General features: G+C 37.9%; 1 protein-coding gene across 3 annotated transcripts in view; it reads right to left on the bottom strand.

Annotated features, from left to right (window-relative positions):
• The window catches only part of PALS2 (protein associated with LIN7 2, MAGUK p55 family member), a 58868-nt gene that overhangs the window by 18479 nt on the left and 22354 nt on the right, over window positions 1-18035 (bottom strand). For 2 of the 3 annotated variants that reach the window (XM_063153293.1, XM_063153301.1), the window contains exons 2-3: window positions 12382-12500; window positions 7619-7771 (exon numbers count right to left, since the gene is read on the bottom strand). In XM_063153293.1, coding sequence (XP_063009363.1) covers window positions 7619-7771; window positions 12382-12498 — 270 coding nt within the window. In that variant the 5' untranslated portion in view covers window positions 12499-12500. Of the gene's footprint in view, window positions 1-7618; window positions 7772-12381; window positions 12504-18035 lie in introns of all 3 variants that reach the window. The other variant, XM_063153287.1, reaches the window with a different exon arrangement.

The following is an 18035-nucleotide window of genomic DNA, read 5'->3' as shown; positions in this document are numbered from 1 at the left end:
ATCCAAGCTTACAGATTTTACTTTCTGGAAGACAGGAGCTCAGACCTTAGAGTTAACAGTGTTTTCTCCAGTCCACATACGTAAATGCAAGGTAGAAGGAGGAGGTCCAAATGAATATAATCATGTTTGGAAGACAACGTAATTTAGGCATGATTTTTTCATAAAACATATCTTAGGATAAAGAAAAATGTATAAGACAATACATACAGGTAAACCAAGATCAAACTTGTGCACTAAGACAGAGGAGAGACTTTCAGACTTTCTGTCTTTCTGTCACCTTCTAGTGTAAGGTGTCCCCTGTGGTGGGGGATCTGGAACAAGATGATCTTTAAGGTCCCTTCCAACCCAAACCATTCTGTGATTCTATGAGAGGAACAGGGACACCCAATATCCATCATACACAGTAGTCCAAGGTAAAGCATCCTACAGCACAGGGAGTCACACTGACAGATGCACAGAGAGCAGCAGCAAGCAGAAGAGATGCCTACTGGGCCTCCAACTACACAGCTTTGTTTCCAACAGTGACTGGTCAGATATGGTCTAAAGGCAGGTCACTGACTATGTCACAGAAGTAGCTAAAAAAAGACACCATGGGACTATCAGTGATACTGACATGCACATGCCAGAGGAAGACAGCAAACTACCAGAAAGCAGAGCAGGCGAGCAGGTAAGAGTCATGACTTGCTATGCAGTCTGCTCCATCCTTCTGTAAGCCACCTCTAAGCTAAAGGCTGTGCAACCACATTAGGTTAGTGCTAAGCTCAGCATGCAAGCCCTCAAAATGTCACAAACCTGAACAGTCATTTTAATCTGCCCATTACACGATGAACCTGCTGATATTTCAACTTGAGGTTAGAAGGAAGTATTAATTCACCGATTTTGCCCCTTCCATTAAGACTGTAAAGACAGCTGCTTATTGTGGCTGCTCTGATACTGTGGACACAAACCAAATCAAATTAAATAGGAAAAACAATCATTTATTTAAATCAAGCAGCTGTCAGATGGTAGCAATTTCTAATTCTTCACTATCCAAGATACATCCAAATCCAGAAACCAGGAGAACAGATCTCTCTGCCAATGTTTGCAAGCAACATATTTTTGGATCTTTCTGCATTTCCAAAATGAAACTAATTTGCATCAGCAACATATTTTTTACAGATTAGTACTCATAAAACCAGGTAGATACAGTGGTATGAAACGTACAGTTTTCTTCTGGTCACAAGCTAGAACAAATTGTCCCTGAAGTTTCTGACCACAACTCACTATTATACTTCTCATAAAGCCTCACACACCTGCCTGGACAGGTCTCTGCCCTTTAATGGTAATGAAATTTATAGATTATAATCTGATCCAAAAAGCCTACTAAGATAACAGTCTGTGTCATCCTTTTCAAATTAAAATGCTCCATAAAATTCTTCAGTTCTTAAATCTGATCCCATTTCACATTCTGATCCTTTTTAACCACTCAGTTTTATGGATAAGCATGAATTCCTACAACAGCTACTTAACCATCTCTCAGTCAAAGGATCTTTTTCCTATTTCCTTTTTCCTTTTACACAATGCCTGAGTCACAGAAGGACTATCGAGGACTGCCCTCAGCTCTAAAGTGTTTTCTTTAAAAAAGTAGTTCATTGGTTTCCTGAAGGCACAGTCAACTTATTACTGTCCCATACCCAACTCTCAGTTCTGAAACTCAAGAATCTCTACCAGTTTTATGAGCTTGTTTCCAGGCAGCCAGGTTATGACCTACAGTCCTGAAGAACACTTAAGTACAGGCACCTGGCAACAGGTCCCTGTGTCTGTACCACTGCCGGACTACTGGCCAACATTTGATGTCCTAAGTTACTTTCTTATTTCAGGAACATGGCTGAGAGAACTGAGAAATACAGTTACATTAACTTCTCTTGTTTCTTTCTTGTGGTACTCAAAAAAGTTATATCCTGTGCTCCTGCAACTCCAGAGCTCTCCAGAAATCTGACCTTTCCATACTGGTGCTGGAACACTTATAAAACCACTGCCAAAAGTATGCAAAACAACAGGGACTGATCAACAACCATAAAACAGTTCAAAGTTTCCTCCATACAAAATTTCCTCCTGTAAACAAATCAGCTGATTATTCAAGATTGGATAGGTGTAGAAATGTTCTCATGAAAAAATGCCAATATTGTCAAAAAAGGCACTTAGGAGAACTGCTACAAATCACAAGAAGTAATACACAGTCCTGTGGATACACAGTCCTGTGACAGACAGTATGGTCTCTTTATGCAAGACACTGTCAAAAAACAATCCATAAACTTAGAAGATATTGATCTCTTTACAGTAGTTTACTGTGGCTGCATATATTTGACAGGTAAAAATATTTTAAAACATAAGTGAAAATTCAGTAAACAGAGAACCATTAAACATGCAAGGCTCTCTGCAGAACTGAAGCCAAGTTCAAACTCAACATTTGTTTTTCATTTAAAAAATTCTCAACACAATCAAAACATGTTATGAAGCACTGCCCTAAATAACAGAATGACCATTTCTCCAATTCTGATCCAAAAGAACAGTTAAATTACAAAGTGGGGGCTGTGGTGGGAGGGAATACACAAGAGTAAATGACTCTATAGTCTTGAATTCAGGCCTCCTTTCCTAACATTTTAGGCCTAGAAGTATCTAAAATATTTCCTTTCCTATTTTATGCACTAAATGTATGCTAGTCTTCCCCGATAACCCTGTTAAAATATTAGAACTTAATAAATAGACTAGAGACTCCTAATGTTCATATGAAAAGAACACATTGTAAAGGCTCTCCTGGAAAAGTGAGGGAATCATGACCTTAGAAAAATCAGAAGAGATGGTAAGAACACAAGAATATGTAGGGAAAATAGCCATATACATTAATATCTGTCTAGGATACAATTTAAGGTCACTTTTTCTAAATGAAACATTTAAAAAGTATGATCAGTCCTTACAAACTGGCTGCTTTTCAGATTAAGTATTTTATTGCCAGCATAATCTATTTAGGATGAATGGTTTAGCTAATTCTTGAAGGGTGAAAGTAACAGAACAAGCTCTTCCAAGAGGAAGTAGAAGTGATTCTTCTGCATGTTTAACCACTCCAACAGTGTGAAAATTTTTAAATGCTGTTTCTTTCCTCAAGGCAACCTCTCTTACCACTCCTGTCTTCTGCTCTCCAGCTACTGTCTGGTAAGATTTGCTACAGCCTTTTCCATGTGCAGCATGTGCCAGCTGGCTCTCCCACACATACTGACCTCCTGGCCAGCCATCAATACTGTGAAATTCATTAGAACTTTCACACTTTGACCTCTGAAAAGTTCAGTTAAAACTAAAAAGGGTAAAGAGTGGAAGGGATGAAAAAACAAGGAAACAAGAGGAGAAAAGAAAGGGAATAATAATACAGCCAGGCATGCACCTGTACTCCAGAGTTAGTCCTTCCCAAATGCTCTTCTACAAAAACGTGTAGAAAAAATGAAGTCCTGTAATTTGGTATTTCTAGCACTAAATGATCCAAACAATCTACTGCACTGATGCCTTGTATATCCACATTTTATACTTGCATGCCAAGGCAGGTTACAACTGTAAGGTGAGGCTGTGATAAAGTGGAACCATTCATTTGTAAAATACAGTCAGCCTCTAACCAATTACACAGTACTGTCCATGGAACTTTTAAAGAGTCAGGTTGGGTTGTTAGCACTTTTACTGAACTGGAGAAAGGATGTAAAAGACTTTTTCTATAAATGCAATTGACATTGTATTTTTCCTCTTTCCCTTCTTGCAGAATTTAGAATATGCCTACTTGCACCAAATGAGGCAGAAATGATAGCACTTATTTATTGAGTATTTAGGTAATTTTCTGTTTCCTTTTCACAGGAGACACACAGCTTTCCCAAGCCTTAAAAAAAGATACTATATCTACATTTTGGTCTGCAATTTGTCCTAGAAGTACTTCTAGAATGGTCTTAACTATGATATCAGTTCAATAAAAATAGTACTTTGACCTCAGCTGATTTTGTTGCTTGCACATGGGTAATGGAAGTACAAAATTAAGGGCTGAAAATTCTCCCTAATTTTCAGCTTCAGAAATGAATCACAGCAGATATACTTTGAAGAAGTAAGTAGCTAGGTGCTTTTGCCCATACACAGCAGCCAAAACTGCTCATTGTTTCTGCAAATGAGACTGAATGCCTCGCAACAGGCACACAGAAAATAAATTTTAAAAATACAAATTAAAACTTCTTCAGACTTTTTTTAAATGAATTCCAATTCTGACAGAGTGATGAATAGGCAGCATTTAACTATCTTAACCACCTATTTTCTCTTCCTTTCACACTTTTTTGTCCTTTTTCTACAATCCAGATTTTGCAGCAAACAAAGTTGCACTGCATTTTTCTTACATGCCCATGACTCACCCAACTCTATAGGGAAAAAAGCAGCATGTAAGCAATAACCATGACATGAATATTTAAACTATGTTCCAAGGAAGAGTCAACAAACTGCAAAACTAAGTGTGACGCTGATACTAAACAAATCAGAAGTCTCCATAAAACCCAAAATGACTGGACAAAATGGATCATGGGAAAGCATCAACATGCTTAATAAAGGAAGTTATGCTTCTCAAATCTAGTCAGATTCCTTGGAAGAGTCACCAACAAGCATGGCAACAAGGCAGTTAAGAGTTGTTAATGTAGAACAACTTCCATAGCCCTTTGGCAGAAGTCTTTCAGAAAAACAAAACTATAACAGGAAAGACAGTAAGGCTTTCAAATGGAAGAAAATACTGGTTAAAGACAGAAAAATTGGTGTCAGGAATATGGAATTTTTAGTTTTCAGAATTCATGCCATCAGGTGATTTCCACAGGCATCTGGGCTCAGTTCTACACCTGCCAATATACTGACATGTCAGATAAATGGCCTAGGAAATGGGGATGAGAAATGAAATGACAGTTTGCTGATGCTGATGCACTACTCAAGGACTGAAACAACTGCCTGTAACCTGCAGAGGCACCTCATGAGCAATAGACTGAGAACAAGGCAACTTAAATTCAACACAGACTACAAGGGAAAACACAATCCTAGCTTTATGTATTAACTGAAAGACTCAGAAATGGTATCTCAAAGATGTAAACAATACAAAACCAAACTGAGCCTAACAAGCAATCCACCACTACTCTCCCTGAGCCTAGAGATACCTCTTCCTTACTGACAGGGTGGTCAAACACTGGAACAGGCTCCTTCCTAAAGAGGTGGCTGATGCCCCATGTCTGTCAGTGTTTAACAAGCATTTGGACAACACCCTTAATAACAGCCTTTAATTTTCAGCCATTTCTGAATTGGTAAGGCAGCTGGAGTGGATGATCACTGCAGGTGCCTTCTAACTGGACTTTACTGTTCTATTCATCAGCTGTTAAACAGGCAAACCAAGTACTAGGAACTTTTAGGCCATGAGTAGGAAATGCAATGTAAATTATGACACTACTTTAGAAATCCATGCTGCATACAGCTTTGCTTCCCTTCGTTTTATTTATTTGACACAGAGAGACACAATGAGGTCTCTCAAACCACAAGTAACATGGAAAAGCTGATTAAGAAAAACTGTTCACTTTCTTCCTACACAAGAGGACAGGAATATTAAGTGAAATTGACAGGAGACAGTCTCAAAACCAAAAGAGCACAGTCTCCACTCAGATGGGGGATGCTATGAATGACAGATTTTCATATGGGTTGGAAAAAACAACTGAATAAGCTCATGGAAGAGAACCACAGGTGGATGACACTACTTCTCGCTCAGAAGTCTTAGCAACAAATCACTAAATCTTCACAACACATTTTGGAAGGTATCGTTGTTGGAAAACAGAAGAGATGTTTGCTAAATGGACCTTTAACATACAATTAGGAAGCACTAAACTGAACAAAACTGTAAAATTAAGATAGAATATATGCAGTTTCATGTCTGCTCCTTATATATCAAGCAACAGAAAAGGTACAAGAAAGAGCATAAATACTGACACTCCAGTTCATCAGCTATTTTGGAACTTTCACACTACATGTTTAAGTTATTCAAGCCTGAATTAATGAAGTATCTGACACCAAGATCACATTCTGCCTCTCTGTAGATCTGACCACAGAACAGGAATAAATGCTGGGTTTGCCTTAGTGTTGGCTATTCACCCAGTAATTCTTATTTGATTCTTAATCACCCAAAAATTCTTATTTGATCTGTCTCCTACAGGCCATCTCCAGTTTCCACCCCAAAGATCCTTTTCCCAAGCTTGTCTCTGGCCTTTGCCATCTCTCTCCAGAGATCACGGCTACTGAGCCTTTCAAAGTGCAGCACTTCAATTGTTATGCCCTTTTCATCTTTTGATTCATCATCCTCTTTGACTTTCAGCTTTATTTTCTCTGTCTAACACAATAGATCACTGTCAGGTCTGTCAGTGCACAGCTGGCCCTCAGTTCTAGTCCTTGTGCATTTTAACCATCAATTCCTCCAAACTCATCCAGTCCTTTCCAAGTACCAATTATTTTCTATGGGACCAAAGACTGATTTGCAGGTTTATGCACCAGTAAGTCTCCAATCATAGTTTTTCATCACTCTGCTATGATGCCTGTCTGGACAAGTAAGAGCACAAGGGAGGCCAACACAGGAGAGGCAGAGGAATTGCCAGTACTCAGAAAAGCTACTGCCCCAAAAGCTGAGTTCTTGAAGCGATTCCTTTCCCAATAGGACACAATACAACCAAAAGCATTTTCAGTGTTTATCCATGTTAAACGGTAATATATCTCACTGCTATGTTTGTAAAACATGTAATGAAAAACCTGGGGGGAAAGTGTGTTTAAACTCATCTATTCCAAAAATGCCTATGACTTCATAGCTGTCTGCCAAAAGAAACCCACTTATATGGCAAAAAGTTGTTTCTGTTCTTCTACAGAATACCTTTAGCTTAGTAGCAGTCTCCACTGAAGTAGCAAAGTCCACTGAACCCTACCTAGAAAGGCCAGAATCCACAAAGCATTTTCAAACCTTGATCTTTGAGGCTCAGTACAGAAGCTAGTCATAGAAACAGGAAAATGGAAAAACATCTGCTTTTGACAAGCACATGTCAGCACTTCACTTAAGCAGAGCAACAGTGAGAGGGCTGCAGAGTGTCAGCTTCAGCTGCAGTGCAGATCAGCTCACAGAAGAATCACGTTCACTCACTCTGCAAACCATACATCTTACACACGAGTATGAGTGCAAACAGCTGAACTGAAATGCACAATGCTCATGATCAGGAACTGAGATCACCTGAAAATGTTATGGATGAAGCAAGCCTTTGGGGAATTTTTATGGAAACTCCAGTCATACAGGAAGTAAAAGCTTGTCCAAGCTTTATAATAGAAACTCCAGTAGAATTTAATACAGTGAGTAAAGGTAGTTTTGAAATTATATCAAAGAATAAAATCATGTTTATTTTTAACATGGCTTCTGATTTACCTTTTATTTGGAGTAAAATCCTTTACATTACAATCCATTACATTTTGTTATAGTTCAGGTTTTGTTTCATTGTCATTCCTAAATCTGTATGTGGACACTGATACAGTAAGTTGGTAACATACAGTAAAAAGGTGGCACCTGAAAATGAGGCTCCTTGAGTATTCCAACCAATTCTGCAACATTTTCATCCTTATTTACTAAGGGACTGATGTCTTCAAGAATTTCATTCACCAGCTCCAGGTTGTTGTCACTGACAGCCTCAAGCTTCGAATCTTCCAGTCGCTCGTGAGCCTGTAAGATTAAATACACAAGACTATAATGTAAATAAGTTTTGAGTGGTTCAAATCTATAAACTTTTCAAGTAATTTCTCAGTGCAACATTCAGCAGAAAAGCCAGAAAAATTACATATAGGATAACCTGACTGAACTGCTGAAGGATTTTGCATGCTCAACTACAGGACCCAATACACTTTATAAGCAGCACATACCAGACAGGCTTTGAAGTGCATATCTCCTCTATGCTACACACACCAGGCACTGCTCTAGCAACAGCACAGCACCTCGGGACCTTTCCTGCTTTGGAACCCTGGACAAGTACACCTTTTAGAAGAAGGGCAAAAAAGGAGCTATGGGATCTTTTCAGAGTTGGCAACAAAAACATTTAGCTCAGACTCCTCCCATTCAAACACCTTCTGAACAGCACATTCTACCTGCTAACATCGGCCTAATGGAAGGAAATGCTAAAGAGAAGTTGGAGTCAAAGGCAGCCAGCAGTAACCTGGGCTGCATTGAAAGTGTTGCTAGAACAGCTAGTGTTACTCAGCACTAGCGAGGCCACACCTGCAACACTCTGAACATTCTGGAAAGAGCTCAGTGAAGGGCCACAAATATGATGAAGGGTCTGAAGCACCTCACATTTGAGGAGAGGCTCATCAAGCTGGACTGTTCTGCCTGGAGAAGAGAAGGCTCAGGGAAATCTCATCAATTGCATATGTATATGTGTATAAAAGGTATACTACACAAAGAGGACAGGGACAGCCTGTTTCCAGTGGTGACTGGTGACAGGACAGCAGGCAGGGGCATAAAATGAAACTCAGGAAGCTCTGTCTGAACATCAGGATACACTTTTTCCAGCATGAGGGTGACTGAGCACTAGCACAGGTTACCCAAAGAAGATGGGAGTTTCCAACTCCTTGGAGATACTCAAAAGCTGTCTGGATGTGGTCCTGGGCAACCATCTCCAGGTGGCCCTGCCTGAGCAGGGAGAGTTGGACCAAATGCCCTCCAGAGGTCCCTTGCAGCCTCAACCATTCTATGATTCTTTCATAACATTTCATCTATTTCTAGAGCTATTCCTGCAGACATAACCATTTCCTGAACTCTGCAGATACTGAAATTCATTGAAAGGTAGGTGCTTTGAGCAGGAAGAGAAGCATCTCTGAATGCTTAATTTATTTATTACAGACAGTGCTCTATCACAGAACTAGGGTACAAGGAGGCCAAAAATAACACAGATTCTCAATTAAAAGTTATTTTCAACACTGTAGCAACAAGAAATTTACAAAGGAGCAATTACTTTGGCATATAAAAACCAAATACATAATAGATATAATTCAGAGTCATCTATATATACTTCCCACAGATATAATTTGAAGGTATGTGAGCACTTCTGCTCTCTTATTACTGCTTTAAAACTGACAATAAAATAAAATTTTGCTAAAAGCAGAGAACTTTGCTTCCTGAAATCATCTAAGTATTAAATTGTTCTTCATATCTATAAAATGCTGTTTCTGCAGGCCTGATGGCTAAACTCTGGAAAGGTTAACTTAACAGAAAGGCATTTCAAACATTCTCCAACACCAACACACACAAACCAAATGACTGTAATTACAAAGTTATAGGAAGCTCAGCACCTACACACATTCTCCTTTATAAGGAATGCTATTTTGTACAGAACACATACAGTAAACAATATCCTTGTTTTATTCTTTTACAGCAAGTAAAAACACAAATCTAGTGATTTTTAGACATAACCCAACTGCAAAACCTTTTTAAGATTAGAGAATATGGGTTACCTTTTTTCTCACTCATTGTTTTCAAAAAACCACCACTAACACTGAGGGATATAATCTAAATACAAATATTCTCACCCTTCACTCCAAAATCAAGGCCATGTATATACTGGGGAACATAAAGTTTTACCAGTAAACAATCTCTGATCCTGTAATATGTTGAGGAGTAACAGGATATGGAATGGTATGAGTAAGTTAAAAAACAAACAAATAGGAATACCTAACTTGGATATTGCAATTTTTTTTTTATTTCAATAGAACATTTCAGAAATATTGATACTGAATTGAGCCTTTCTGTGCATTCAGTATATATCATACCTGCCAAATGTTCAAATAGTAAGGCTTTTACCTCCGACAATCTGACATCTTAAATACTGGACTAAATGCTTATAGATTACTCCCAAGATGTCTCCTTGGCCTGGGCTGGGCATTCACCTGTAGGCTGTGATATAATGCTAAAAGCAGTAGTGTAACAGCAGAAGGAAGATAAAAGTTTTGAGGTTTGAGAGAACAGTTAACAATCCAGGAGAAGAAAGTTTTGATACCACAGTTCAGTAGCAAAACTGAGGAGAATTCAGGCTTGTTCCAAGTTCAACAGTTATTTTCCAACAGTTATTTAGGACAGGGCATCATGATTTTAAACTAAAAGAAGGTAGATTGAGACTAGATATAAGGAAGAAAAGTTTTAGGATGGTTGTGGTAAAACACTGCAATAGGTTGCCCAGAAAGGTTGTAAACACTCCATCCTTGGAAACAATCAAGGTCAGGCTGGATGGGGCACTGAGCAACCTGATCTAGTTGAAGATGTCCCTGCTCATTGCAAGGGGGTTAGACAAGGTGACCTTTAAAGGCCACTTCCAACCAAAACTACTCTATGATCCTATAAACATCAGTGACAGGAAAAAACATTTTACAATGATAACAGTTCTCCTTTCCTCTACCACCTACTGAAAAGTGGAAAGGTTCAGTGAAAGAACCCTATCCAACAAAAACCTCTGCAATTTCTACCTTATTACCTTTATTCTATACAGGAAAAGTGTGAAATGAATGTAACCCAGTTTTAAAAGAACAGCCAAAATGCACTGCAAAATACTGCAAACTAACTACTATACTTATCGTTCACCTTCATTTATTTAAGGACCAAAAGGAGAAAACAAGTTTGGATAGCTTTTGGCACATTTTCCCAAGTTTCTTATTGTCCTTTTTGGTGTACTTTACATAATGATTAGTCTTAATAACTGGCTAATAAAGGAAAATGAAAAAGCTTTTGCATTTCTGGCTTGCTTTGAAATGATTCTGCTGTAACAATGTAACCATCTCAGAGAACTGAGATGACTGAGAACTGAGAACCAGCTCTTCTAATAGAAAAGCAAGTTTATGTATTTTTAGGGACAAATATGTGAATTACATATGCTTCACCAAATGTGCTTTGATCTTATCCTTATTTAGCACTGCTTGTTAAGACTGAGGATTTTTCCAAAATAATTACTAAGAAAATATGAGTGCAGTCACACCATGCGAACACAATTAAAACATTTAAGCATTCTAGATAAAGCATGTGTATAGTTAAGAATCTGTTTCTGTTACAAGCACTTTTTTTATATCTGCTAGTCATTAAATTCCACCTAATTGTTACTGGCCATTAAAGCACAAATTCTTTATAAGAAAAAAAGGCTTTGTAGTGAACATTTTCTTCATGATAAATATTAAAGATGACTTATGCAGCAGACACTTAGAGTTGTTCCCATTGTCAGTAAAAAAATGCTTTTACTTACTCTAGTAAATTTAGTATACAAATCTTTCTCTCTGCAGTCATCTCACCAGCAGATAAGACACTTCTATTACTTTTAAGTTTATTACTGTGCCATGTCTTCAACTTAAAAACAATTTTTTAAACAGCCAAACAGAAGTAGATTCTTATATGAATTCTCATGAGAAGTTTTCCTTTCCAGATTTTTATACTGAACAAAATCCATGGGCAACAATCCTTTAGCTTTACAGAGGATTTCATACCTGCCCAGAGGGCACTGCTTTCATATGCCTATTCCTATTAAAGAGACAGCTGTATTTAAGTTAGCTGGGTTTTCCTCTTGAAAGGAGCTTATTTTTATGAAGTAAGATTAAGAACATATATAAGTGATGTGCAGTATTTGACTGCATTTCCTACTGGTAAGACCAGCTACATTTTAATTAAAGAATCCAAAGATTTTTTTGCAAATATCACCTTACATATTTATAATTGATTGCTACCACCCATACATAAAAGATTTTTGTAATCCAAGAACAAAAACTTAGGATAATCCATGTTTTAGAGAGCTGATAATCAAAGATAAAATTATTAGTCTGAGATCCAGGAAAGGGCATGGAAAGAATATTTTCCTGGCATATCAGAAAGTAGTTTTGAGCTGAAGATGAAAAGAAAACATTTTTTTGCCACAGGATAATGAAGGTGACTGCTCTCACTTTTCATCTCTGGCAAAACCACTAGAAGTCACAAGGCATATGAGTTATGCACACAACAGTGGTTACAAGACTACATTAAAATCAGCTGCTTCTAATTCCAAATATTATGATTTTTCTTCCTAAATAATGTAACCACATTATTTCTGTAATCTCTGAATTTTTTATCTTCCTCTAGATTTTTCCACAGAACTATTAACCAGCATGCACAGAAATCATGAACTCTTCACCTTCAAGCCGGTCTTCAAGTCTTTTAATAAGATGAACCAACAACGTGTTGTGGATACCTCAATCCACACTCAATGTTCACAAAATAATGTAAGAGTTAAAACATTTCCAGATTCTACTCAAAGTAGCAAATTTAAATACCTTAGCAAGCGATCTTACGATGGGGTTTTCCATAATTCCTTTAAGAAAAATCAGGTCTATTTCTTCAGCGCCTGTCGATGTCGGCAGATCAGTAAGGTTGTCTAAGACCTGCTGCATGGCTGCTGACAAAACAAAAACAAAAGGTAAATACTGACCAAAACAGGCTTCCATAAGGAGCAAAAGCTCTGGGAAACACCACAATATTAACTTTAAAGATGTTAAGCAGTCAAATATATCTACTGAGAACAAGGGGACAGAACAGAAAAATAACTTTTTTTGTGTGTACGTCTGAAATGAAATACAGGTTGCATCAAACTGAACCCAGGCCGACCACATTCCTTCCAAGATTTGCTACTAAGGACTGAAAAAACAAACAAGTATAAACTATGTATAAAGTATGCATAATCTTCCAAATACAAAAAAAATCAACTCCTTCAGTACTCTTTTTATTTCATATTTTTCAGAAGTTTTCAGCCCTCATACATATAGCAACCCACAAGTTTTACAATGCCTGTAGAGTCAGATTCACTGTTGTAAAAATGACCACGTAGTTTCAAACCAATTTTTTTAAACCAAAAATGTGCTTCCAAGGCAGCTCTTACTGTGGGAGCACTTGTGCCCAGCCCAGCAGCCCTTTACAGCCAGCCCTGACCCACTGCACTGTGGCACTAAGTGCACGAACACCAGCCTGGTCCCACAGCACGCTGCAGTACTGGCAAGCACACCCTACCATGAGAAATGCATCGTGCCTGCCTCGTACCCTCAGACTTGCTGAGAGAACCACTCTTGGCTGAGAGTCAACAATGCTGCCCAAGGAAATGTCAGGAAATGCCACCATCCCAGCTGTCTGATCCTCTGAAGTCATCGAGGTGAATTAAGAGAATTTGTTCTTGTTCTTAACTTCACTCTTTTAAACCCCTGCCATATATAGATATGCATGCTCAAATAGACACGCACACAGGTGTACTAACAAAATCTCCTGTTGAGATGCCCAACAAGCCCAGAAGCCTTGGAATAACCACTGTGTTCTGCAATGCTCTGCATGTTGCAGAGTAGTATATATCAAGAGAATTAGAAAAGCCTATATGCCCCTTCTCCCACACAGGAATTTACCCTTAAATTTCCTCACTGCTTTATAATGAAAGCTATTATGAAACTGCAGAGTAACAGAACAAACTGCATTTCTCAACACCTACTTTTTGACTCTAATTCTTCCTAGAAAATTCCATCGGAAGAAAAAAAATTCTGCCCATTCTTTCTGTTAAGTGGAACTGACTTTTCAACAAGTAAATCAACTCACGTGCAACATTTTAACTACAGCAGTACATGTCGAAAGACCTGTATTATGTTAAATGTTTTAACCACACTTTTCGTTTCAAAAAAAGTGAATTTTCTGTGAAGCCATGAGTAGGAGGGAAAATAACACTTTATGTTTTCAGATTTTGAAGCAGCATTATTTCTACTTTGTAACAGACAAAGTGCTGTCAGCAACCACACATTATATAAAGTCACAAAATTACCATGCAAACAGTTCACAACTTCCCCAGACTAGGTAGGTCCTACATCCTGACTAGTTCAGCTGCAGATGAAACTGCCTTCTTCACATTTTCTCAATTCCCAGTTTCATACTCGTGACTTTTAATGTAGTCACGCAAGCTGTACTATCTGCAGAAGTGGGCAGATGTTTCTGGCCAATTTACGTCATAGGTGCTGCATAATAATGCAAGTGTTAGAATAATAACCTTTCTTTACATTTTTAACAGTTATGCAAATTCTTTTTTAAGGGATTTCAGGTTAGCACTTTTTCTCCTACAAATAATCGGAGGAAATGCAAAGCTTCCTTGAAGTCAAAGTATGCATCACAACCAGCAGCTGCAATTCCAGCATCTGATGGTGACAAAGATATTTATAATAAACACATTGGTCATATTATCTCTATGACATTATCCTGTTTCTTACTTAAGCCTTTCAGAATTCTGCCTTAGATCAAATTTAAAAAATAGTCCCTAATAGTCCCTTTATCATCAAAAAGAAAATGTTAAGAGCAATGTTAAGCTTCAGAAAAATGTCTTCATGCAAGTAGTTAGTCAGGGTATTTTCAAATGAATATTTTATTCAATAAAGGTTTCACAAACATCTAGCATCAGAACTACTTAAGTATATTTCAGCATTTTTAGAAAACAGCAACCAGCTTTATCAACATGCAGAATTCAAAATATTCACAAAGGCAGACTTGCATTCCAGGTCATCAAAACCAAAACCAGCTGTTCTCAGAAACAGCTTCCTACAGTTGAGTGTTGGCTGTCTCATGGCACAGCCATCACAGCAAGAGTTTCTTAGTTATAAATAGTGTTGTCTCAATATTAGAAAGCAAACCAAAAAGGCAGGATAAGGCACCTTTACCCATGCTGTATTGTTTATGTTTAAACACAATATGAGGCTCAATATTGCCTCAGTGTAGATAGTTCCCCATCTTAAAGGGAAAATCTTTCAAAGTAGTTGAATAAAAAATAATACCTTCAAGTATGCCTGTATTTTAATCAGTTACAATGTTAAGCAAAAAAAATTTAGACTGAGAGAAAGGTTAAGCTTCAACAGTTTTTGCACCTGTTACCCAGCACAGGGTAGGCAGAGGAACATTTATATGCCTCACCATGTTTCACTACTTTACACTCACCTGGCAAAATATGCAGAACATGATCGAATGTTATTTGCCAAAAAAAAATATCAAGAGCATATTCCAACAGGAATTATGTCTGCTGGTTTATTCAAAAAGAATAGACCACAAATATATGGATACTTTTTTTGATGGACTAGACAAACATTTTAATCTCAATGTTTTATGTGTATTATACAAGTCATGGGCCACTTTCAAATATGGTTCCTGTTTAATGTGAAAAGCTGGTGTTTCTTCACATGTGAAAATAGCTTTGAAAGTCTAAGCAATATACTGACTACATATGCCTTAGATATTCATACATGTACTTCCAAAAAATTTGATTTATCTAAAGACTAAGGGCAGAGGTGGGAGGAGGGGAAGACACTTTGGGAAATGTATTATGGAACCGTTTCTTCTGTTATCTATTCAAGAGGCTTTCCTTTACTCATTTCTAGGGTCTATTAGACAACAAACAACAGGAGATACTTTGTCTCCAGGCTTAATTATAACAATCTTTCAGAATAATGTAGATTCACATAGAATTTTAAGCAGCACTCATTTAAACAACTTCACTTTTTTCTTTCCAGGGATAAAGCCACCTTAGCACTTTTGAAAAAGCATCTTATCTTATTCCTGAGCAGCAGGAATGAAAGCAGAAGATGAAAGTACTTAGGTAGGAAAGTTTTACTTAAAAGATTAGCTCCTACCAAGCAAGAAACAGATGGAACTGAGGAGTTTTGAGACTACCAAATCTAAATATCCCATCAAGAATTGCCTTTTGGGGTTCACATCTCTTTTGCAGTGAATCTGCCCCTGAAATGTTGATAAAAGTTACTCACTGGGGGACAGAAAGCCCTGTAGAACTTACATTCAAGTCAGGCACACTGAAGAACTAAGGACTACACTAACAAACTGCATAAACCAGGTTGTCAGAAGTGCTTATTATTATTGTGTACTTTGGTGTACAATAAAGAGAAAATGTGTGCTTTTCCAGTGGAAAACTAATTGGGTCTCCCTTCCCTCTCTTGTCCCATTTTTACAGGAAAATACTAAGACTACAGTGACTTTGAGAGCTCTACCATTCACCTCCCTCTCTCTGAAGACAAGGCTGTTTCTATATTCAATGATGCATCTGGGAAAAATGTTAAACTCTCATCACAACACATAAGGATTTGTTTTAGTGAGGACACCATGAGACAGGCATGGCTGACTACAATGGTTTACACAACCACCTAGGAACACACACATATTACAAGAAACCCACTGACAACAGCCTCCACACACGCCAGGAGGAACTGGGTGGCAGAAACAAACTCTCAGTTGAGGCGAGAATCCCTGCTGAAATACAGGGATTCTTAGGAAAGGGTGACAACAGAACTGAGTCTGAGCTGGGACTCCTAAGAAAAATGAGATTACAACTCCAGCCCCCGGCTTTCGTGACAGGGAATACACACAGAATTAATTTCCACAGTCAATTTTCAAAGAACATCTTCATGACCGCAGCAAGTTTAAAGCCTCAAGCAAGACTCAGCAGGAACATACTGGTCTGCTGTGTACATGCACTGAACAATTTATTCCTACTATTCATATGACCCCACATTCAGGCAAACTGGTTTGTCATTTGAACCCCATTTCAAAAAGGGAAAGGGGGCAGAGATGTTAATTGATCTCTGTGGCAAACAGCATGCATCCTGAGGTGTGGGAATACAGAAATCCCACTTCCTAATGCAAAATTTACTAACCAGAATTATATCCTCCTAATTCCCACAGAGTTCTTCAGACAACCAAAGGATGTTTCAAAGGTTTAATCTACACATTGTACCTTACAATAGTAAGTTCCGATCAAACAGACATAAAAGATACCCTGATAACTTCTTTCTTCTTGTAATTGTAACAAAAAAGCAAGTTTTCACCAAGCTCTCAGCTGTTATTCTTCTACCAAATTTGATTTTTATTCTTTCTTTCAGCACCTAATTCTTGTCTACATTAATTCTATGTAGAGGAAAGAGGAAGCATACATTTAAATAAATTTTCCAGATTTGCAGACAGAAGACAAATGTGTCACTCACTGGGGAAAATTAAAGCTTTTCAGAATGAATATTTTGCACAATTTTTTTAGCTCAGCTTCATTTTATTAGTCTCCAAGCTTACAAAATAACAGAAATGAAAAGAAAATTATGTATAATATATTTAAATAAACATGCATATTTATTTCCACATGGCCTACTCATCTGGATAGAAAGTTATAATAAATACCTCAAGGACTACTAGAGAGGCAGGTACTCCACACAAAGTCTAGAAAGTTAGATTAAAATCTTGTCACATACATAAACTTCAGAAATAATTTCTTGTGTAATTTGAAACCTTTTCAAGAGGGATATATTGAAGTTTCACAAGACACACAATAAGCTCAGACAAAAGAAGATTAATTTTTAACTTTACCAGCCCTTAACCAATGACAACTCTGTAGCTTTTTTCCCATTTGTGTCTAAGGTTTTTAAATAATGATCATTATGCTTAAATAAAAGGCAAAGGGGGGAAAAAAGTTATTTTGTCTTGGCCACTTCTCTCCCCAGTCACAAATTACAGCATTTTTGGCAGTCTAGAACATAGAAAAGGAGTACCTATGAACAAGTTAACATTCTGAGAATATTTCACAAGTTCATTCACAAACAGGCTATTGACCAAGACTATAAGAAAGGCTGACAAAGCTGTCTTACTACTGCTAGAGGACACTTCAGAAGCCATATTTTCAGACAGAAGTCTGGGGAAGCACTATGCAGTGAGCACATACAATATTATGTTTGTGTTTTCCCAGCCAGCAGCTGCACGCACTGAGCAGGATCGCTCTCAGCAGCAGCTCCAGAGCAGCGAGTGCTACAGGAGGGCTGGAGCTCTGCAGTTCCACCCCAGGCTCCTCTGCAAATCAGGCACCTGCCCCACAGCCACTGCTGACTGCAGCAGGGTGCAAGGAGAGTCCTTCAAACACCCAGGC

This window comes from Melospiza melodia, chromosome 1 (assembly GCF_035770615.1).
Source record: "Melospiza melodia melodia isolate bMelMel2 chromosome 1, bMelMel2.pri, whole genome shotgun sequence".
Classification (NCBI taxonomy): Eukaryota; Metazoa; Chordata; class Aves; order Passeriformes; family Passerellidae; genus Melospiza; species Melospiza melodia.
Note: the sequence above shows the minus strand (reverse complement) of the source record. Positions and strands in the feature narration are given on the sequence as shown.